Raw genomic sequence first — 25,257 nt, 5'->3', positions numbered from 1 at the left:
TTATCCATTTTACAGAGAAGGTATCGAGGCAAACAGGGTAAGTTTCATACCCAGAGTCCTAAGTATCTGAGATCAATTTTGAACTCAAGTCCTCCTGACTATCCACTGTGCCACCTAGCTGCTCCTTTTTGAAAAGACCAGAATGCTTCATTATATTCATCTACCACAATTTGTTTAACCATTCCCCAGTTGATGGGCATCTACTTTGTTTCCAATTCTTAGCTATCACAAAAAGTGCTGCTATAAACACTTTGGGGTATATATGGACTTTCTTCTTATAAATAGCTTCTTTGAGTTCTGAGGCCAGTAATGGAGTCCCTGGTCAAAAAATATGGACATTTTAATCATATTAATTAGATATGTTACATTTTAAACTTTTTCCATTTACAACTCTTTTGCCCAAAGAAATTTTTACGTGACTTAGGGTATATAATTATGTAAAATAGACATACAAATCAAACATTTACTAATAATAAAACATTTTCAGAATCCCCACATTCAGTTACCTTTCCCCATATGGGGGTCACAATCTACAATTTAGAAACTTTGGGTTGCATAATTCCACATTGCTTTCCAAAATGGTTGTCTCAATTCACACCTCCACCAACAAAGCATTAATGTGTCTTTCTTTCAACAACCCTTCCAACAATAACTGTTGCCATTTTTTGTCATTTTGAACAATTTGTAGAATATGAGATGAAATCTCAAAGTTATTTTGATTTATATTTCTCTTAATTTGGAACATTTTTTATGTGACTCTGAATTCTTTGTAATTCTGCTTTTGAAAACTTTTCATTTCCTTTGGTGATTTATCTATTGAGAAATGTCTATTAGTCTAATATATACTTATTAATTGTTTATATAACTATCATGGATACCAGACTCTTCATTTTTTTTAATTAAAGCTTTTTATTTACAGAGCATATACATGAGTAATTTTTTCAACATTGACCTTTGCATAACCTTTTGTTGTAAATTTTCCCCTTTTTCCCCCCACCCCCGCCCCTATCTGGCAGGTAATCCAATACATGTTAAATATGTTGAAATACATGTTAGATCCAATATGTGTACAAATATTTATACAGTTATCTGATTGCGCAAGAAAAAAATCAGATAAGAAGGAAGAAAAAGAAAAACTGAGGGGAAAAAAACAAAATGCAAGTAAATAACAACACAGAGAGTGAGAATGCTATGTTATGTTCCACCCTCTGTTCCCATGGTTCTCTCTCAGTGTAGATGGTTCTCTTCATCACTGCACAAGTGGAACTGATTTGAATCATCTCAATATTGAAGAGAGCCACATCCATCAAAACTGATCATCATATAATCTTATTGTTGCCGTGTATAATGATTTCCTCTGCTCATTTTACTTTGCATCAGTTCATGTAAGTCTCTCCAAGCCTTTCTGAAATCATTCTGTGGGTTGTTTCTTACAGAATAATAGTACTCCATACATTCATATACTACAATTTATTCAGCCATTCTCCAATTCATGGGCATCCTCTCAGTTTCCAGTTTCTTGCCACTACAAAGAGGGCTGCCACAAACATTTTTGTACATGTGGGTCTCTTTCCCTCTTTTAAGATCTCTTTGGGATATAATCCCTGTAGAAACACTGCTAGATCAAAGGGTATACAGTTTGATAACTTTTTGAGCATAGTTCCAAATTGCTCTCCAGAATGGTTGGATCCAGAATGCTTCATGCTGATAAGGGGTATAGAGTTTTCCATGCCTAGTGGGGTCCAGATAGAGGAGGGGGGACATGTGACTTGAAGATGGTGGCAGTAGCATTCACAGGGGTGCTGAGTGTCAGAATCAGTTAGTTGGTGGCATTTAGGATGAACAAATAGATGCAAGTTCATAGCTTGGAGAATGGAGGTTATGAAGAAACTTCAAGGAAGGTGGTGTAGAAGCATTATGAGTGAGTTTTCCAGAATAATTTTGGAATGGATATCCTACAATTATTATGTGGGTAAGAGAACCTTTCTAGCAAGAAAATGGGATAGTCAAGTTAAAGTTATTCCCCTGGGGGAGGTAGCTAGTACAAATAGGGTGGCAACTAGGGTGGATCCATCTAACACTGAAACTATTAATCTCATTTCATTTTCCACCTTATTTTCCTAATTCTGCCTTCAGGGATCAAGAAAAAAAAAATCTAATCCCTCTTCCATTACAGGTCTTCAAATACTTGCAGTTATCATCTCCTTTCATTCTTCTATAAGCTATACATTCTCAATTTCTTCAAATTAATCTTTATATATCATGACTATGAGACATTTTACAATATGTTGCCCTCCTCTGCATTGCTTTTCAAAGTCTTTCCTAAACTATATAGCATACAGAATTGATCATAGTGCTTTAGAAAGGACCAAGACACCAAAAACTATAAGCCAAAAAATAATAGTGACTGCTGACTCAGAAATAATTAGGGTTAATTCCATTTTATTGTCAAAGGAAATGATCTGCACATTGGAAAGGATAGACCCAACATGGCTAAAAGATTATATAGATGCATAGCATGTGAGGAAATACTAAAATAATCCCTAATTGGTGTAAATGAGTTCATCCCATCTTCCAGAGAAATTGACCCAGGAGTTAAAAGAACTTGCATGTGAGATTGCTGAGCTACTTAGACATTAGTTTAAAATGATTTGTGTCCTGCATTTTTGATTTCCTTCACAAGCTAATTGTACAATATTTCAGAGTCTGATTCTTTTTGTACAGCAAAATAACGTTTTGGTCATGTATAATTATTGTGTATCTAATTTATATTTTAATATATTTAACATCTACTGGTCATCCTGCCATCTAGGGGAGGGGGTGGGGGGGTAAGAGGTGAAAAATTGGAACAAGAGGTTTGGCAATTGTTAATGCTGTAAAGTTACCCATGCATATATCCTGTAAATAAAAGGCTATTAAATAAAAAAATAATAATTTGTGTGTTTTAGTTGACAACAAATTCAAAATGAGTGGATATTTTGATATTGCTGACAAAAGTTAATTTCATCTTAAATAACATTAGTAGACACACAATTCCCATAATGAAGGCGGTAATAATAATCCTATTGTATTTTATATAGGTCAGGCTAAATCTAGAATACTATAGTCAGTTCTAGTACTACATATTAATATTGACATTTATATAGCTACATAGCTATATATATATATATATATATTCTACCTTCCAGAAAGAGCTCTGTCTCACATTAACCCAGATTCATCCTAGTGTTTGTTGGGGGGAGTGGAACTTAAATAAATCCATCACATTTTATCCATCAGATTTTCTTTTCTGGCTCTATTCCCAGTAACTCCGTAAGAAGTCTCTGAAGTAACTCTGGGGAAATCTCTAAAATACGGCTTTAAAACAATCTTGTTTTAAAGATTTAAAAATTTAAAGTTTGTTTTTAAAGATCCAAAAGGCTGTATACCCTAGGGAAGTTGTAAAGTCAGTTTCTATTTGATACCTATTCTAACCTTGAGATCCTAAGTCCTTAGACATTCATCAGCTTCTCATCTACTACCTTCTGATGGAACAATGTTTTAACAGCAGATATCACTAGTCATTGCTTTCCTCGTGCTTTTCCTCCTTTTCACAATTCCTCCATCACCCCAGAAGAAAACACTAGGAATTGCTCTCCTTCAGCTGTTCCCTGTTGCTCTCAGTTGGTGCTCCAAGAATATCCCTCTTTCATTCTGTTATAAATTTGTCTTTTATCCAATCAAGACTTGTCTCTGTTGGGTTCATTCTTTACCACAAAGAAAAGAAATCTCAATAGTTTATGTTGCCTGGCAGAAGACACAGTTTTCCCTGCTCTACATGGTTTCGGAGGACAGTCAGGACCAAATATTGAATGTTAAGAGAGATTCCAGTTCAGCAAAAGAGCTTTAGAACCATTTGAGATGTCCAAAAGTGGGCGTTTCCCATCTTACCTACACACACACACACACACACACACACACACCCATTGTCATCATCATCAAGATACTCAACCAGAGGTTCAGTGATCACTTGTATTTCTCCAAAATCTCACCTCCTCCTGGAAACTTAACCAAGGGACTTTAGCTTTAAGGTTCCCCCTTTTTTAATTTATATAATCCCCAGACCCCAAATCCAAAGTGCTGGATTTGCACTGTTTTATTTTTTTTGGGGGGGGAAGGGTCTGCTCCTAATTTGCTCCAAATTTTTGGAACTTATGACTCCCCTTATAGTCTTTCTTAGGAAGCTCAGAATTTGGTCCCCTTTTAGCTTTATCCAGGAAATAATAAAATATTGTACTTGAGAGCAATAGAGTCAGTCCTGCATACATCTTCTTGTAAATGTTCCTATGCCCATTATAGGAACTCATTATAGTTCAATTATAGTACTACTTTAAGGACTCCCCCAATCAAAAAAAAAAGAAAGGAAGAAAGAAATTTTTCACTTAGAGTTGCTAGGGAATCAACCTCTCACTTTCTTTATGACTCTACAGTTCTTCTAGGAAGTTATATTTTTCCACAAACTCATCATACTATTCTTAGAATTACCCATAAAAGAATTTAGTATTTGTAATGCTAAAGAGTCACCTCCTTCCCATAGGACCTACATTCTCTTAATTACTCATTTAGTAGAAGTCACTCAGTCTTTTGCTGTTCCTATAGTTTCCAGGCCACATGCTCAGATCTATTTATTCTTGGATTCTAGCACTCACTTAACTCATTTTCTTAAGGCAATCCTCCTTCCTTTTCTAGTAGATTAGGACCTAGAACAATTTACACTCCTCCAGAACAGGTTCAGAAACTTTTGGCATTCTTCCACAAATCTGGGGTTCAGGAAATATTGACTCTCCACTATTGCCTCTGGCAATTCAGAGTCCATTCATTCTTGCTACTCCACCACTGTATCCTAACCCTTGTACTCTCTAGGGCTGAGAGGGAGGAGGAGAGAGGATTGCAATGGAAATAAAAATGTCCCTTCTCAATGCTTTGTGAGTAGGACCTAGTTGAAGCTGATTCCTATTTACCAAGCAATAAAAGAAACCTTGTGAAGATTTTTGATCATAAGTAATATGATAAGAGTTGTGCATTAGTAAATTTCTTCTGGTATATAAGTTGAATTGTAGGCAAGGAAACTATTTAGTTGCCTATTGTGATAGTCTCAATTTGAGAAAATGAAGATTTAGTATCTTCACCAGCTCCTCACTAAAATCCATTTGAGAATGGTCTCTTCCCCAAAATTTTCTTAGAGCTTTTTACAAATTATTTTCTCTCTCCTTAAATTGGCTTGAGATATCCAGACCTTGAACGATTTGTCACAATTATATAACCTCTGAATGCCAAAAGTCAACCAGTAAATTAATAAGAATATTTTGACCTATCAAGGAAACATGATTAAAATCTCAAAAAATGCCTAATCTTTTAACCTTATTAAATTACCCAGACTTACTCCTGGCTACTCTCTATATTTAATCTCATTAACCCTTTTGACTCAGCATACTATAAGCCTAAATTTACTGGCTTATTTATATGCCATATAGGAGACATTAAGACTATGTCCATAACTACAAGAGCTTAATCCTTAATCCTGTTTGTCTCCATTTACTCATCTATAAAATGACCTGAAGAAGGAAATGGCAAACCACTTATGTATCTTTTCCAAGAAAAGAGTCAGACATGACTAAAACAGCAATGAGAAGAAATCCTAAGAGGCAAAGATAAAAAGGGAGTGCATTCCAGATATGAGAATGCCTGTCCAAAGGCATAGATCTAAGGGAAACAATGTCATGTACAGGGGGCTGTTAACAGCTTACTTTGACTGAAACAGGGAGTGTATAAAAAAAAGATTAATGTGAAATAAAATTTGAAAGATAGATGTCATTTTACAGAGGACTTTACATGTTGGGTTGAATTTATTTTTATCTTAGAGGCAGTAAGAAGTCACTGAAGATTATAGAATGATGGGATGATGATATGATCAGAACTATGTTTTATGAATATCAGTGGGGCAGCTGTGTAAAGGACAGGCTGGAGAGCAGAGAGCTTCTTTGGCCCTTCTCAGGTCTTGAACTTGTAGAGGCTATACAAGTACAGAAAACAGATACAACATATGTTGTAGAGATAGAAGTGACAAGATTTAGCAAATGATAGGCACAATGATAAAGGCGGGGGAAATGAATCAAATATGACCTTAATAGTGTAAACCTGACTGGGAGGATAGTGATGCCATAGGGAAGAGCATTGACTAAAGAAAACTTTTGTTGAATTTAAGTAAAATTTAAACAGTCCTTTGTTGCAATGGGTCCTAGTTCTATTCCCACCTTTACTCCCTGAGACAATGGGGGAGGTTGGGAATGGACATTGATTATCTTCTCTCTAAATAAGGCCTTTGTTGCAGTGGGCCCATGTTGAATTCCTTGCATTGACAAAATTATCATGACCCCACAGTTACTGTTTCCAATTAGAAAACCCAGGTATAAATGTCAATCCCAAGGTTATTTTCTCCTTTAAAGAATCTACTGGTACCCAGCTCTTCACTAATCCCTTAGAATAACTTGGTCTTCTTTCCAAGTATCACAATGGTGAGTTGATTAGGAACTGCCCACTTTATGGCAAAACAAGTTCTCTAGGAATTTTGCCTACTTTATGGCATCTTAAGTTTAGCCCACCTTATGGTGTGAGGTTATTTTCATCTCCCCCCTTATTATAGCATCTTCCCTGTTGTTAATTGTGAGTTCTGCTACAAAACTTGCTAACTCCCTTTTGGAATTTAGCCCACCAGTCAATGGCATAATAATATTTTCCTCTTGATTTGAAGTTGGGGTAAGTCATTTGAGACACTTCACAACATTGGCCTTAAAACCCCAATATATTTTGGGAGTTCAACCTCTTCCATCATTTTCGTCCGAACTTGAAAAACAGGGTACTGTTCTGAGTCAAGCTTACCTCTAACACAGATGAATAGTCCCAATACTCCATTGATACTTGATTTTGAAAGAAATCAACAAATGTGTTGGTACATTGAATAAACCCTTCACAGAACTTTTGGGAGAATGAGGGCAGGGTCATATAGGGTAAACAAGATTTAATGTGTTACAGTCTGCATCTTTGGAGGGAATTCCTGAATTGATAAGATCATAGATCTATAGTATATTTGCTTGCTTAAATGATTTGAGTATATTTGCTTGCTTAAATGATTATAATTTTTACATATTGTCTCCCAGATAGAAAATAAGACTCTGAGATGGGATTGTTTCACTTTGATTTTATATCTGTGGTGCCTGACACATAGTAGATGCTTAATAAATGTTTGCTGATTGATTTCCTAAATACACAGATTATCCAGGATCCTTCTGGTAATTGACCAGAGTTGGAATCCTCCAAGCCTGGTAGATCCAGGTTCAATAAAATAGGAAAATATGAAGACTAAATATTCTCAGCATGTGTTGGGTTAGGTGAGCAGGTACAGGATTGTAGGAAGTGACATCTATCTCCCTAGAACAAGGAGACTGAGGAAGTAGTCACATATAAAGAAAACAGTCTAGTGAGGTGAAAATAAGGCAGCTGTTTTGTCCAGACAAAACCAGAAATATATTCTGGGATTGCTACTAAAGAAACAAAAAATGTTAATGTAGATTTTTCACAAAATTTTAATAGTTCTTCTTTGCTTCCTGGAATGAGTTCTGGACCTTCTGCAGCTAGTAGCTTACTTTCAAACTAATAATCTAAATCTGTCCAAAGAAGAAGCAATTCTTTATCTGATGGTAGTAGAGGAACTCTTTAAGGTCTTGGAATAGCCAAGAACCTCAACAAGATCAAAGAATTTCAAATCATCTCCTAAGGTAAGTCTTTGAAACTAGCATAAAACCAATGTCTCAATGTGCAAATGATTTTTGTGGGTTTTTTTCTCTTTCAGAAGAATGCCCACAACCACCTCAAATTGACTTTGCCTTCTTTGAAACACAAGTGTATATGAAGGGCACAATCCTAGACTGTTCCTGTAAACATGGTTATGATAGGAAGGAAGGCACTCCCTTGTTCATTGTGTGTGGAGGAGTCAGCTCAAGGTATTCTTCCTGGAATGGAAAGTGTCAGTGTAAACGTAAAGGTAAGTGCTTCTTTTTCTCATTCAACAAGGATGGAAAACTGTGGTTTGCAATGGGAACTTTGCAATTCTATAATTTACTTCTATAACGATTCTCAGGGGATTTACAGACTTTTCTCCTTCTTTCTGCTAATAAAATGATACTTGGATTTTTGCTTCTGAAAATGGTGAAAATTTACTAATATGCATCAGAGAGCTCTCCAAAGGCAAAACATTTCTTCCTGTTTTTATTTTGGTCTACAAATTTGGAAACTCCCTCCACTAAATGCAGATCAGTTATTCTTCAGCAACACAGTCTTAGAGATCTTGCCTGGGGCATTGAAAGGATAAGTGATTTGCTAATGTGCAGCAATCAGATACAGAACTTGAATTTGTGTTTTTCTGAGTTCAAAGTCTCTTCTGTATGTGAGGATAGGATCATAAATCTAAAGTTAAAAGCAAACTCATGGATCATCTTCTACAGATGAGACCCAGGATACCAGGGAAGTTGCAACATCAAAAGTCACATAGAAATATGTACAATTCATTTTGTTATGTTGCCTCTCGATTGAATCAAATATCACAACCTGTTCTGATTTCTCCCTCCTTAGTCTCCAGTGCTGCTTTTCCTCAGCCTTTTCTACCCTCAATGGTCAGAGTAGCTATCACCATGATTTTTGTCCTCTAAGTGTATATAGAGGACCATGCGTATAGAGACTTAGTTTCAAACTCTATTCCAAACACATAATAGCTACGTGATCATTTTGAATACTAATTGTTAATCTAGTGGAAGAAGATATCCTTATGATTCACTAGATTATTGAAATGACAGATGTAGATGGGGGTGGAAGATATTCCAATATCACTTTCTCCTCTAACAAAATATAAAGATTTCCCCTTCATTTAGCTTTAGAAAATCAAGAATCAAAAAAGTTATAATACTGGAAGTATTAAAAAAAACAAGTTTCTGTTCTAATTTCTGATACCAACTAATAAAAAAAATTAGACACAAATGTTTTAGGGCCTGTACAGCTTCTGGTCTGGAAGGAATCTCAATTCTGCTCAGAAGTCAGAGGAAGTATCCTGTCTTTTTTGTCAAATGATTTCTTTATTTGTGTTGTACCAGCCAAGGAGCACAATAGACATCCAAAAAAAAAAAAAAAAAAAAAAAAAAAACAGATGTTTTCAAGTTGCTTGTTTCATTGGGAAGCCAGAAATGGGAAACTTGGTTCTTTTCCCTGTTTCTCCTAGAGGGATTTCATCCCTGACACCAGCAATGATCAACATTCAACTGATAGTAATTAAAAGTAAATGCTTGAGATGCTATGAGTTTCACAAGAGTAAAAAGAGTTGTTGGTGCATTTGACTAGTTTGCTAATCACTTACAGTTATTAATTCAAAGTACTGTGTAGTAACTACTAAAATGTAATATTTTCACAGATTTTTATGAATCTCCATATAATTTTCAAGTTTTGAGTTTGTTTGCTTTTTGTTCACATGTACACTTAGCCCCTCAGAGCCAAGAAGAACAAAGTGTTACAAGTGCTCCTGGAGAACAGAAAGACAGAACTCAAACTACAAAGAACAGACTTCAGATTTATAATCTCACAAGTAAGAAATGGAGTAAATAACAATAGAATTTTCTAATGGATTCCTCCAGCAGCGAATATGTGCTCATAACATGATATGTTTTCCTTGCAGACTTTAAAGACTTAGAATATCATTATCAGTTCACCTCCTCTTAGGATATCATACATTGAAAGAATTTATTTAATAACTTTTGCAGGAAAAGCCTACCTCAGTTTCAGCCAAATTTGCATTATGGCAATCCAGACTCAATGTTCTTCTCCTAAAATGCAGGCTTTATCAGTTTGGGTGGACTAATAAAATTGCAAGTTGGATTTCCACTGTGTTTTTCTTTCAAGCACCAATCAAATTATGAGCAAGAAAGAGTTTAGTTAGATGAAGGTAATAATTTCTAACAAGTCAGGGTGCTTAAACCCTGACAAGATATCATAGGAGATGTTGGAAATTCTAGTTCTGAAAATACTTAAAAGGTGGAAAGGCAATTTTCTGGCATATTTTTAATTATTGAACGTCTTGGAGACAGGATGAAGAATTGAATAATAATTTTATAGAATTTTATAGAATGCTAGGGTTATCATTATACTTTATTTGCAACAATCTTGTGATATAAGTAATTGTTTAGTATTTCACAGAGGAGTAACCTGAAGTTCACAAAAGATGTCAGTTGTCCGAATTCATAAAGTTCTATATAAGTTCTGTTTCTAAGAGCAACCCAGGTACATGCAATTCTCTTGTTTCACAACCATCCCTTATTAATCCTTCTTCCCAAGTACCCACAGTACTTGACTCTATCTTAGTAGCTTCTATTACCATTAGTCTTTGTCTGACTTCCTACCTCTTCTTTCTTTATCTATATTACTGTGGATCAAAGAGATTTTATTTTAGTCTATGATTTCATCAGCAAAAGTAATTTCCAGTAAAGAAGCTCTTTCTACCAGTTTAGAGATTTAAAGAGTTTAAAAGCTAAGGGCCACACAAACAGAATATTTGGGAAGATGAACTTGAATCCAGGTCTCCAAAGACTCCACACCAACACAATGTCTAATTCACACAGAGAGATGGTAGCGAACTGGAACTACAATTCAGGTCACTTAATCAATGTATGCATGTGAATATAATGTATATAAAACACTTTGGGAGACAGCTGGTAACTTAGTTAGTAAATGGAGCTCAGGAAGATCCTGAATTCAAACCCAGCCTCATACACTCAGTCGTCTCAGACACTTATGAAAGTCACTTAACCTTTGCCTAAGTTTCCTCAACTGCAAAATAGAGATAATATTAGCACTTACCTCTCAGAGTTGTCGGATAATATTTGTTAAAGTGCTTAGTACACATGGTAGATGCAATATAATTTTTTTTCTCTTCATCAAGGAACAATGAGCAAGAACACACAACATGCACAAAAATTCATTTTCAAAACCATAATGTGATAAAGGTGCTACATGTAGTTTAACAGTAGAAGAAAATCTCAAAAATTCATTTTTTCTTTGTTTTACATTAACATTGTTGACAATATTACATACGAAAATAATTTTAAAGTTCATAAAATAGAACTAAGACAAATGAATGTTCTTTTTACAAACAAAATAATAATAATAATAGCTGACTTTCTGAAGTCAGGAATGAATAAGAACCAAGACTCTATCTCTATCCATCTTTTAGACAAAGGCAATTCTTAGCACTATCTTCATTTTTTTTTTTGCTCAGATTTTCTTTTTCTCTCTTCAAGGTCACTGCCAAGAACCTGTACTTTGGAGCCATGCTAGTGAAACAATGAGTTATCAGTTTGTGGTGGGACAGAAACTTCAGTATCAGTGTCTCAAAACAGCTAAGTATGGAAGAACTGTTGAGAGTATCTGCAGGAAAACCAATGGAAAACCAACATGGACTAAACCTGATTTGAAGTGCACCAATGCCGGTGAGTAAAATCCTTTTCCACTGAGCTTTCTGATCCCTACCCTCTCCTTCATTCCTCTTCCACTCCCCACTCCCAGCCTAATACATAGCTTCTTTTATGGTCAGTAGCATGACTTTAGCTTCCCAATCAAAACATTGGAAAGTGTTAACCCAATATCCAGAATAAAGTCCCCATTTTGAGATTGTTTAAATGCTAACTAGATTTGATGAGTTGTGTGATCTTTTAGTGATTATGGTGATTATGATTTGATCAGTGATTCTGAATAGTTGTGGCACGTAATTTGAACTGAGGCAAGGATGACATGGAAGAGACATTAAAGTCATTTGTTTCCCTGCTTCCAGATACCCAGGACACAACAACATCTCCTGCTTCTGATTGGACTTCCAAATAGGACAGAATAGCCCCACCTTTCCTTTTTTTACATTTCAAATTTTTCAACCAATTCAAGTTCTGGTGACCATTATCTACTATGATAGTTTGTGTTAGTACATTCATTCTCTCTCTCTTTTCCTCCTTCTTCCTCTCTCTCTCTCTCTCTCTCTCTCTCTCTCTCTCTCTCTCTTTCTCTCTCTCTCTCCCTCCAAAGATTCATTCCCTGATTCATCCAAATAATCTCTTTCCCAACTCTGAAAAAAATTTAACCCATACCTAATATATTCACCCACTATTATCCTCTATCTTTCTTCTCCTAAACAATTATTTTGGAAAATCAGTATATTATATGCCTCAACTTCCTCTCTTCTTGCTCTTCTAAACTTTTTCATTAGTATCTTACCTCATCATTCAACTGAAAATTCTCTCTTTGATATGACCAATGATGTTTTAACTGACAAATTTACTAATCTTTTCTAGTTCTCAATTCTTTCTGATTTCTCAGAAATATTTGATGTTAATAACCACCTTCTTTTCCTGTGTGTTTCTCTCTGGATTTTTGTAAAACTGCTCTTTCTTGGTTTTCTTCCTACCTTTTTTACTGTTCCAATAGAGTTTGCTTTATTGGATCTTCACCTATATGACAGCCACTAACTATGGACATCCTCCAAGGCTCCGTATTTGTCCTACTTTAGTCTTTCCTTTAGTGACCTTAACAGCCCTCATTAATTCAATTATCAGCTGTAAATACATGACCATGTCTATATTCAGCTCTTTGTCTTTTTCCTAAGCTCCAGTTCTGCATTTTTATATGGTTATTGGATATTTTGAACTTATCAAACTACACCAAACTCAACATATTCCAAACAGAACTGATCACCCCCCTTTCTCAAACTTACTCCCTTTTCCAAACTTCCCTGTCACTGAGAATATCACCATCCTCACAGTCATCCACATAAGCAACCCGGGTATTTTTTTTCTAATTCATATTCTCACTAAACTCACGCAAAAAAAAAAAAATTGTTGCAAAAACTTGTCTCCCCACTATCACTTCTACACATCTCCTTTTCTATAGTAATACATGGTTCAAGTTTTCATCACTTCACTTCCAGAATATTGTATAACCTCCTTTCTTTCCTTTAACACTCACGCTAAAATATCCTCAACACAAGTGCCAAAATGATTTTCCATGGAGAGAAAGTATTGATTGTAATACTAGGAAAGAGAAATGAAAAAGTGATTTACTTAAGTAAATGCCTCTAGGAGACACATTGTTGATATATCAGTAAACTCTAAAGACTAACATAATTGAATATACAACTTGAAGGCACAGCCAATCCTTCCATTTCCAAGAAACCCTAATGGAAAAGGAAATTTAACAAACATCAATACCCTTAACTTTGCTCAAATTTCATTTATGCAATGCTTTCAGGGAATAAAAAGTAGTTATTCCTCATGAAAAGATAAAAGTACTCTTAGCTTTGAAGACAATGCGTTGCAAATACTAGGTAATTAGGAGGAGAACCCATTTTCCACCTTCCTACCTCTTTTTTACCAAACAATTGAACTTTTAATCCATTCATGAACTAGCGTATTATTTCAATTATTGTATTGTTTGATATAATTAGAATAATATATACTTTTCCCCACCTAACACAGTTTCTAGAAAACATATTCAACAATTTTTTTTTACAGATTCTACTGAAACATCTGTACCATCTTTAATTATTGCAGAAGATCTGATATCAAGTAAGTTATTTTATATATAACACTTCCATCTTAAGAACAGTTATTAAACATATAAAAAAGCACCCATTCTAAATACCATATAATATCTGTCAAAGTTAAAGATAGATCCAGACATAGCTTATATTGAGACATAACTTTTTAATGCTAAATTTTCAAACCATAGTGAATCATCTGCTGAGAGCTAACTTGAAACAGCACAATGCCCTTTCAGACCAAGACATATTTAAGTATGTTGGATGGGACAAAGATAAACATAAGTGAAGGCAAAACTAATGGTGAGGTGAGAATATGACTAGAAAATCAGAGAAGTAGCATTCTAGAATTGTCAGTCTTTGTTTTCTGACTCATAAGACTATATCTGTAAAAAGAATAATCCTGAAAACATAGGAATAATTAAAGGAATATGAATAATTAATGAGTTGACAACCCAGAGAGTTATCTTCAACTTTTCATTCTTAATTATCCTCTCCCATCCTATCTAATCAATTGCCAGGTATTATTGATTTTATTATCTCAACATTTCTTCCATCTATTTCCTTCTGTCCACATAATCTCCATACTAAACAGAACCCACCTCATCTCATCTGAATTACTGCAAGAACTTCTTAACTGATGTCCTTGAACATATTCTCCTTCATCTATCCTTCTGGAGAAGGATATGACTACCAAACTGATATTCTTAAATCTCAACAATTTTTTTCTACAGCTTCCACTGAAACATATGTATTATCTTCATTAACTACAGAAGATAAAATGTCAAGTAAGTCAAATTATTTTATGTATAATATGTGTATCTTAAGAACACTTATTAAACAGATTAAAAGCAGCTATTCTAGGTGCTATGTAATGTTTGCCAAAATTAAGGACAGATCAAAACTAGCATAATTCATACTGAGCATATATTTTTGTGCTAAGTTTTCAAACCATAGTCAACTATCTGCAGGATACCTAACTTGAAACAGCAAAATTCCCTTTCAGACCAGGACATATTTAACAATCTTGGATAGGACAAAGATAAATATAAGTGAAGAGAAAAGTGATGGTGAGATTAAAATATGATTAGAGAACTAGAGAAATAATATTCTATAATTGTTAATCTTTGTTTTCTTATCAGGAAAATCTGACCCAAGAGACTATATCTGTTAAAATAGAACAATTCTGGAACCATGGGAATAGTTAATGAAAGGGATGATACTATATTTGACAAAAAAAAAAATTAATCATTCATAAGAATATTGGATGATTCCTGTTAGATAAGAGTTACCTGAAAATTAACTTCCCTATTTCTATAGAGGAGATCAGCATTCTTCCAGGCACCTGGGTTGGTAACCAGAGGGTCATCCTCAACCCTTTATTCTTAGTTACCTTCCCGGCCTTTCATTCAATCCATTGCCAACTCTCTTTGATTCCAGTCACTCAACATACTTTCATCTATCTGTCTGTTCAAACACTACTCCATATTCACATCATTTCATTTGAACTATTGTGATAACTTCCTAATTGGTTTCCCTGAATACATTCTCTCTCATCTATCCTTTTCAATACAACTACCAAAATGATATTCTTAACTTGTCAACAATTTTATTCTACAGCTTCCACTGAAACATCTATGCCATCTTCATTTACTACAAAATATAAGATAGGTGAGTTAAATTATTTTATTATGATGTTTGTATCTTAAGAACAGTTATTAAACACATTAAAAAGCACCCATTCTAGGTACCATGTAATGTTTGTCAAAATTAAGATTAAATGCAGAATAATTCATATTAAGACATATATAAGGTTTATTAAATTCCAGGTTTGTAAAGCAAACTCCCCAAACATTTCTGACATATCCTGTCTCTAAAGTACAAACTCCTCTGTTTGGACCTCTACTGTCCTTGAAAACATAGTTCCAATATATCCTTCCAGACTAATTATATATCATTCCTCCTCACATGTTCTACACTCCAGGCAAATTGATCTTGTTGTTCTCTCCCTAACCTTTTAGAACTTTCCATTCCCTACTAATATCTATCATGAGATTCAAGATCAGCTTACTATTCATCAGCCATTATTGCTGTGAGAAGACAAGGGCTGATTCATCCTGGAAATCAGTTTGATATCAGTAAATGTGAAAAGTAGAACTCAGATCTTTGAGCTGGCCTTGGCTGGGTTCTTTACTTGGCTTCACTCTGTAGTGTGGACCCAACTGTTTACCACCCTTCCTATGTTGGTATGACCCCCCTGCCTTCCTTCCTAGCCTATAAGCTAATAGACGTAATTCTGCATTTTATCTCCTTAGTACTTGCTGCTTGTGTTTTCCTCCTAAGTTTTGTAATCTTCCTGGTCTGGATCATCTGGAGGAAAAGATGGTAAGTCAAGTACTGACACAAACTTTTTTTTTCAGAATGGGAAAAAGACTTAAGAATAGAAGGGGTAATGGGTCTGGGGAATATCCTTATGAGGTACAAATAACTTCAATCAATCAGCAAGCATATATCAATCTCCAACTATGTACCAATCACTTTGGTTGGTGCTAAGGATAAAGTTAATATTAATTAATATTAATACATTAATATTATTACATAAAATATATATTTCCATTCCATACTAACATCTATCTTGATGTATATATATATATATATAGGATATATAATAATTAATAAGGATAAAAATTGAATAGTTCTTAGGAGCAAAGAATTTATACTTTTCAGGGAATATACATGTTCCTAGATATATAAAAAGAGGTTATATGTACAATTATGTGTACAATTAGTACCAAAAACTCAAGGAGGATGAATGGTGCTGACATTTGTGGGAATCAGGAAAGGCTTCAATGAATTTGAACTGGCCTTGAAGAGAAATAATATTAACAAACTTCATCACTACACACAACAGAAAGAGGAAAATAGAAACCAATGTGGAACAGTCTTGGTTAGCTGTCTCCATTGTCCTTTGAACAATGAAAGCATAACAGTAGGATGATTTTAGATGTACAATCATCCAGTGGCATTTGTGCTCCAGAAGAAGATTTGTTGCTGTTAATACTTGTTGCCACTTTTCCTTTAGATAAGCTAGAATAGTATTTTTACAATTGCAGCAGTCAATTAGAATCCCACAAGATAAGACCTGAGTCAAAGATGATAAAGGAAATTCTTCTGCCTTCAACATATGAGCATACTAGAACTACAATCATTTGGATTTCAATGTTAAAAGATCCAGAAAATGTCTATTTCTCTCATTCAGTCAGTTGATAGTCATTAGGACATATGGTCTATAATCTCCACATCCTTGGTAGTGTCCAGGCTAGCTCTCCCCATCCACCAAGGATGTGGAAATTACAGACCCTATGTCCTAATGACTATCAATCTCTCATTTTGGAGAGAGAGGAGAATTAGTGTTGTAGGCCAGAGATTGCAGTCTTACAGAAAACAAAGTCTTCCAAGCTATTTCTTCCTCCTCCTTGTCCTCTTCCTCCTCCCTCCTCGTCTTCTTTTTTCTCCTACTTCCTTCTCTTTAATTTCCTACTCTACCAAAGTACTCAAAGTTCCCCTGTGATCTCTTTTAAAGGTGAGCTCCTGTACCTCCTTGTACCAGTATCTTGAGTTGATACTGCTTGTCCTACTTGACCAACTACCTAATCTTACTGAGAGTTGGGGCCTTACATCCATATATTTTTGTCACAAAAAGGTATGGGAGGGGCTATGTCCTAGTATGGGAGGGGGGAAGCAGCCTGTAATCTAGCAACCATCATCACATGATCTTCATGTGAGTCAGTCACAAGAACTGTGAAAGTTCTCTATCTGCATTCTCACTTCTTTTTGCAATCAGCTAATTTACAACTGCTGAGCAGACTAGTGTTGGGTTTGAGTTTGCCTCTACTGTTCCTTCCTTCTCCCGGCTAAGAGTCTCTATCATTGTAATAAGCAATTAGGGAGAGAATTTCCTGCTTCCTTGAGATTAATTTCTTATACAAAAAAAAAAAAAAAAAAAAAAAAAAAACCAGCCTTAACTGTCAAAAAAGTAGAAGAATTAGTTTTTAAAGTATTGGGTTTAAAATGAGAGAATAGAGGGAGCTGGGAGGAGAGAGAGAAAGGAAGAGAGAGGTAGAATTTGGAACCCAAAACTTTAATAAAAAAATTTTAATACAAAAAAGAGAAAAAGATATAAAATCAGAAAGGGAATTTTAAAAAGAAAAGAAAAGAAATAATGGAACAGCACAAGTTCAGATCCTAAATCTATCACTTATTACCTGTGTGACTGGGAAAATTACTGAAAAGTTATTGGCGATGATGGCAATATGAAATGTCTAGAAAAATCTATATCCTCTAAGAAATACCCCTGGAAAAGATTTTAAAGAGCACCAAAAAGAAGAAATGATACAACTAAAAAACAAAAGGAAGCATCAGACCAGATGTCCTGTATGTGGGTTTTTAAGTACATGTCAGGGTCCTGAAGTCAGCATGAATGAATTCCCCTGGAGTCAGTGCAATATTAGTTCTAAACTGTCAGAGACATATCATTTGTCAAAGTCGAGAAATAGACAGGACAGAGCCTTCTTAAGAAGCTATTGCTGTGATTCCCAAGAAAGCACGTACCCAGGATGATCTCAAGTCTTAGATATATTGTTTGGCCTGTGAAACATTGAGTAAGGGAACCAGCTATCATTTGGTGATTGAACACAAGAAGAATGAGATAGAGGTCAGTGTATTGGGCAAGTAGGAGATCACATAGGAGGCAGGAGTTGGTGGTAGGTCCAGATCTAGTTTCTTAATTCCAGATTAGAGTTGTGGAAAAAGTCAAGGAGAAGGAACTAGGATGCATCCCATCCAATAGTGTAAAATAGGATAGAACCTGGAAAAGTACAAAGTCATAAAAAGGAACTAAAAATGGAGGCATGAGTGTAATAGGAAAATAGCCAACACGGTCTCAGTTCTGGCAATACGTGCAGAATCCTCCTCAGTATCCACATGAATGTTTGATAGGAATATTTCTAGAAGTTTATAATGATATAGAATTCCAGAAGCAAGTCACTAAACTAGTGGGTCCCCTCTTAGCATGATGAAGAAATACTATGGAATAAGAGAAGCCCAAAAAGGGTAAACCCCCCAAAAAAAGAAATTAACTCTAAAACAAGTAACAAGTACAACCTCTGAAAAAAAGAATAGCTGGCCAAAAGGACTCCAAGGATGGATGAAAGAAATAAAGCAGAAGATTAAATTTAAAAGGTATTTATACAATTGATATTGTGTAGATATGATTTGGCAACACGTTTTCTCTGTGGGTTTACTAACAGTAAAGATTTGAAAATGACACCCAGATTTCTTACATGGGTGACTGGAAAAAATGGTGTTCTTCCCAGTGACAGCAAAGACTGGAACAGAATTGAGTTTGGTAGGGATAGTACACCAGAAGAATATACCAACATAGAAATCCAGGCTAGGGAGTGCATATATCTCATAAATCAGACCCTTATTTCAACATGAAATAACATGAATTTAGTGTGAAAGTACCTTAAATTTAAATGGAAAGATAGACAAGAACAAAGAAAGGGAGAAGGAGAAGGGAAAAGGAAATATTCAAAAGTACTACTAACTCCAATTATGGAGAGTAGATGATAAAGAGAAAAAAAGAAAATCAAAGATTAATATATGGGCGAAAAGGAAAAGAGGGGCAGAAGAATGCCTTCAGTTATACATTATTAGTGTAGATTCTATTCTCTTTTTTTTTCCTTATTTGCTTTGAAGGAAGTAAGAAAGGAAAAATTATAAGACAATATGATGGAGGAAAACACATAGTTAACAATCATAGCAATGAATGTAAGTAAATACTCAAAAAATGGAAAAAGATACATCAGAAGGATCCAACAATATATTATTCACAAAAAAAACCTAAAACATAAAAATTCACAAAGAGATAAAATTAAGGGTTGGAGAATAATTTGTTAAGCCTCATTTGAATTCAAAGAAGCAGAAATGAATGGGAATCATGGTAGTAAAAATAAATGTCATTCAAAGAGATAAACAGGGAAAGTACATTATGCTCAAAGGCACCATAGTTGATGAAATAAGTATTTAATATATGTGTACTTAATGGCATAATAGCTAAGCTCTTAAAGCAAAAACTAATTATGCTACAAATAAAAACAGATAATAGGCAAAAATAGACTATAAAATATTTCTCTTTTTAGATCTATATAAAAGTAACAAAAGATAAACAAGAAAGATATCAAAAACCTGAATAGTTTTATTAACTTTTATTTCATTTACTTAACAAGTATTTCTTTTCTTTCTCTTCCATTTCTTCTATCCCTTCCATCCCTACCACTGGGGTGGGGGTGGGGGAGAAAAAAAAAATCCAAACCCTTGTAACAAATATTCAGAGTTTTGGTGACATCAGAAACAAATTGGAGGAGCAAGAAAGAAATTATCTTTCAAATATGTGACTAGCAGAAGAGTTTATAGTTAAAAACAGGAGAAAATCACAGAAGATAAAACGGACAACCTTAATTACACAAAATTTTTAAGGTCTTAAACAAAACAAAACCAATATAGTTAAAATTAGAAGATAAATAAAAAACTAGGGAAAAGCTTTACAGCAAATTTCTCTGATAAAAATCTCATATCCAAGATACATAATTTTTTTAAAAGAGCTATTCTCTAATATGTCAAAGGATATGAATAGGCAGTATTCAAAGGAAAAAATCCTCCTAGCAAGAAACAAATTTTTAAAAGGCTCCAAAACCACAAATGAAAGTAACTCTGAGGTTCATTCTCACATATATATTAGGTTGATAAAGATAATAAAGAAAATAATTGCTGGAAATGTAATGTTGATACATATGTAGTAATATACTGTTGATGGGGCTGTGAATTGATCCCACCATTCTGGAAAATGATTTGAAGATGTGTATTTCCTTTAACTGAGCAATATTACCATTAGGTCTGTGCCTCAAAGAGATCAAAGAAAGAAAATTATGTTTGTGTAAAATATTTGCAGCAACTTTTTTGTAGAAGTAAAGAACTGGGAACTAAAAGGGGGCCCATCTTTTGGAAAATGACCAAATTATATGTAAATGTAATAGAATAGAATTATACTATAATTAGAAAATAGTTTCAGAGAAACCTAGAAAGAACTGTATGAACTAATGCAGAATGAAGTAAACAGAATTAGTAGGAAAAAAAATTATAATAACAATAGTATAAAGAAAACAGCTTTAAAGACAGTCAGCTTTGACCTCTAGTATAGTGAGTCACTGAAGACTAAAATTTATTTGGTGAAAATTTGTGACAAATATTGTCAGTGTCCTGACTACAATAATATCTTGGAATGGAATTTAAAACTAAAACATCTATAAAAGTTTTAATTTTAATTTCTTCTTTTTGTAATGAGGATAGAGCATTTTATCTAGAATTGTATTATATTATGTTAATGTGCTTGTGTTCTCTTACTGCAGGAGAAGGAGGAGAAGGCAAACTAACAAAGAAAAGACCAAAACAAGAGAAGTAAGAAGCCAACAATACTGTGGCAAGGATCACATGACTGACTATCCCATAGGACTCTTAGATACTTAGTATGCTAGAAGCCTTCCTTATTTTTCTCTGACATGCCAAAGAGCAACCACATAAGCTAAATGTTCACCTGTCGAGTCAAAATTAATGGCAGCAAATCTTCCAGAAGTGTCAGTTACTGACATATTTGATCACTTAAATTAAGAAGGAAGACACAGTACCATAGTTACAGCAAAAACAAAGATCAGTATCTATTAGGACTGCTTTACATGGACTCTTATCAGCTTCTAAACTCAGTCCATCTTGATCTATCTGATGTGACAAGCTGGTGAGCTCTCTATTAGAATGGCCTAGTAGGGAGATAGAAAAAAAAAAAAAATAGAGCTCTTTGCTAGGCTAAAATTGTAAGTTTCCTTTAAGTGTCAAAATAGTCTATTTCCATTCATTTATTCATATATTCATTCATTCATTTATTCAACAAAATGTTTATTAACCAATGGTTATGTATAGAATACTGTGCTAAGACTTGATGAAATACAAGGATAAATAAGACTTGCTTTATGCCTTAAAAAATTCTATTTGGTTGTGGGGTGAGAGAGAAAGGACATGTACACATACACACACACACTTCTTTAGAAATAATTCTCAAGAGGATAGAATATCAGTATGTTTGACCTTACTTCCCAGGCTTAGAGGCAAATGAGAAAAGAATTACTATTTTTAAATCATCAACTTACCTGAATCTACTGTATAACTACAAATTTTTAACATACCCTCAAAATTCTAACACAAATAAACAGCATGATCTTCCTTCTTTCCAGTATTTAGGTACAATCTTCATTCTTTTCCTGTTCATAGGGAATTTCTTCTTATTTCTTTTGTCCCCTTTTTGGATCTTTTTGAATATATTACCTGTCAATATCTCTGTCTCAACTGGAGGAAACAATGAGGAAGCAGAAGGGAAGTAAATATGCTTAAACAAACCTTAAGCAAATTTGATTAAGGTGACAAAATTTAAAAAGCAAAACTAGAACTATGGTTCCTCCCATATGATAACCCTTTTGCCACCATTTACTTAGTGGATGTCATATCTGAAATTTCAGATTATTGAGGGAAAAGGGAAGGATCATCCAGAGATATGAATGAAGATTTGTTAGCTAATAAATACAATATTCCTATAAACAGCAGAACATAAAGAAAAAATGCTCGCTACTTTAGGATTTGTTTTACTTTTGCCCCAATTTCCTAATACTGAATGACACAACCAAACAAAACCCCAGCACAAATTTAAGTAATACCTGACCCTTTGGCTCCTTTGCTGACCTTTAATGACCTGCCCTGCTTTCTGTAAGCTCTTAAGAGTAAAGATTATTTCTTTTTCTTTCTTCCTCCTCCTCTTCTTCTTCTTCTTTTTGTATTTGTGTCCTTAACATGCTGAATAGAGCATAACTAGCATTTTTTAAATAATTGATTATTAATGAATTTGATGTTAAACACACTAAAAGCTACAGACAAATTCACTTTTTTCTTATTATTTAAGATAGCTTAATTCTATTTTGTCTTCATTGGAAACAGCTACTTAGATTATAAATTCTCAGAAAGCAAGTGACATGACTATAATTTTATATAGCATTTCACATAGTATTTTATCCATTTGGGCACTATGAATATAATCAGAAAATTTAGGGCTCAAAGGATCTCAGATGATTATCACTAGGACTAGACTGCAATTCAAATACACCAATGTATTTGTGACCTTGTTGATTTTAATACTCTTTCTAATGATAAAACTGTCAATCCATTCATGTTTGCTCATTCTATATAAACTCTTGTCTATGTCCTCCATAAGTTTGTTACATAACATTCAATCAACATTCCAGAGGCCTTCTTTATTTTTTTCCTGACGTCCCAATGATATCAGGGAAACACTCAGGCTATCTACTTATAATACTTTATCCTCAGTAGGTGACTAACTAGAATACATGACATATAAATACAAACCAAGTCAATTATGTAATTGTACTTCTCTGACCACATTTGGCTAAATCAAAATGTATAATAAAACTAACATTGACATACATATTAGAAAGCACCTCTTAGCAAATGTGTGAGTTGGAGTAGCTTAACTCAATTCCCAAATTGTTCTTGGTAGAAACAGCATGGATCCACCAGAGTTCCAAATCCAGAGCTCTCCTTGGACTCAGGTCCTAGCAATCCTGACTTCCTTGCCAGTTTGACTGCAAAATCTGGTCTGAAATCCTGCCTGCGTAATCATCATGATTCAATTCCAGATCCAGAGACTCTACCACTTATGCCTAGAACTAAAAACAATAAGCAAAACCAAACCCTGAGCCCATTTCTTGGGCCTATAGTGCATGATGGGGGAAGCCATAATGTGAATGAATAGGATAGGTACTCTTTGAACATTACCAGAAAAGATGTCTTAAAGTGATATAGCTTGTTCTGATTATGCAAACAAAGGGAAAAGACTATCTTTAGGTAGATGGTAAGGGAATGTAGAAAGTCTTCTCCCAAAAGCAAGTCCCTAATATCTACCACATTTGCATCTTCATGTTACGTAATCTGAGAATGCACAAAGCAAAGCCCCACATAAATAGAATTATACTTCATACTTAACGGGCATATATGTTACAAACAAAGTCTAAAATCTGTTTTCAGATAAGCATATGGCCAAGTAGGAACTATCTGAAATTTTAAAATATGCATTTTAAGGTCTTTTAAAACTATTCGTACTATTAGCTGAGTAGAGCTAAGCCAAATAGGTAATTTTCTGTCCAAACAAATTCTGTAGTCTCTTTGACTTTCAGCTAACCAAAATTCTCAAAATTATGCATAGTAAAGAAGTACTTTTATGAATTCTTTTTTTTTAGCTTAATGCAAGTTAGATATTAAATAGTATCTATTACCAAGATAGGTGTTATAATTCCATTAGGAATACTATTTCAGGGGTGGCTAGATGGCACAGTGTATAGAGCACCAGTCCTAAAGTTCCTGAGATCAAATTCAGCTTCAGACATTTAATACTCACTGGGCAAGTGAGTTGGGCAAGTCACTTAATCCAAATTGCCTTGCCACCACCATCCCCCCAAAAAGGAGTACTATTTCAAAATGAGGTGAGTTTAAATGGTGTGACTCAATACAAAACATTTACTATGCACTGAGTATAGTTCTTTTGATTTGAAGAGGGCTTATTTTCCATTAACAAATAGATGCCTATTTAAATGAACTAGTTTCTAAATGTGAGCCATAACAAAGGAGAAATGTGAATAATTAGGAATGTGCTCCTAATTATTCCTCCAATAGAACAAATTTCATCTTATAAATGTATTCTTTCTTCCCACACTTAGCCTACAGCAAACCAATTTATGGTTTTCAAAAGACAATATCTGGTTTCATTCACAAAGACTTCTTCCCAAAAGTAATAGACTCTCACTCACTGCAGAAGTAATATTTTTTAAAAGTTGAAGTTAATTAATGAAAAAATTAGCTGACTTTTGTTTCCAAAAAAAATGTCATGAAAGATTTCAGACACATTCTTAAATACTAATAAGAATGTGTTCTTTTTCTTCTGGAGTGGAACCATTAAAGAGCTCTTGCCAACCATGTCCCAAGGACATATGTTTTTCAGATAGCTGGCTGTAATTAAAAATAATTTCTGGTTATAGAAAAAAGTCAATAAACAACCCTGTCCTTTCTAGCATCATGAGCTAATTCATAATTAAAAATAGCATAGATTCCTTTGAAAGGATTTTATTTTTTGAGAACTGTGATTTTATTAATGTAAGTTATGGGAGAAGACACTCTTTACAATCCAGATCAGAAAATATTATACTATTTAGCAAGCACAAGTATTTGCTCAAGGTCACAGAGCCAGAATAAACTAGAGGTGAATCTTGAACACAGTTTTCTTGATTCTATGATTAGTTTTCTATACTACATTGCCTCTTTTAGAAAGAGATCTGTGATATCAATTCCAACACCTTTGTTTTTCATTTGGGAGAAGGGAGGGAATATATGTACATATATACATGTGTGTTTACATTTTACATATGTAT

At 34.3% G+C, this 25,257-nt stretch overlaps 1 protein-coding gene across 3 annotated transcripts in view; it reads left to right on the top strand.

Annotated features, from left to right (window-relative positions):
• The window catches only part of IL2RA (interleukin 2 receptor subunit alpha), a 40,778-nt gene extending 15,521 nt beyond the window's left edge, over positions 1-25,257 (top strand). For all 3 annotated transcript variants that reach the window (XM_031939994.1, XM_031939996.1, XM_031939995.1), the window contains 8 exons: positions 7,889-8,080; positions 9,566-9,667; positions 11,376-11,564; positions 13,632-13,685; positions 14,392-14,445; positions 15,278-15,328; positions 15,973-16,042; positions 21,127-25,257. In XM_031939994.1, the coding sequence (XP_031795854.1) occupies positions 7,889-8,080; positions 9,566-9,667; positions 11,376-11,564; positions 13,632-13,685; positions 14,392-14,445; positions 15,278-15,328; positions 15,973-16,042; positions 21,127-21,244 (830 nt within the window). In that variant the 3' untranslated portion in view covers positions 21,245-25,257. The remainder of the gene's footprint in view (positions 1-7,888; positions 8,081-9,565; positions 9,668-11,375; positions 11,565-13,631; positions 13,686-14,391; positions 14,446-15,277; positions 15,329-15,972; positions 16,043-21,126) is intronic.

This window comes from Sarcophilus harrisii, chromosome 5, assembly GCF_902635505.1.
Source record: "Sarcophilus harrisii chromosome 5, mSarHar1.11, whole genome shotgun sequence".
Taxonomy (NCBI): domain Eukaryota; kingdom Metazoa; phylum Chordata; class Mammalia; order Dasyuromorphia; family Dasyuridae; genus Sarcophilus; species Sarcophilus harrisii.
This window is presented reverse-complemented; position numbering and strand designations above follow the sequence as displayed.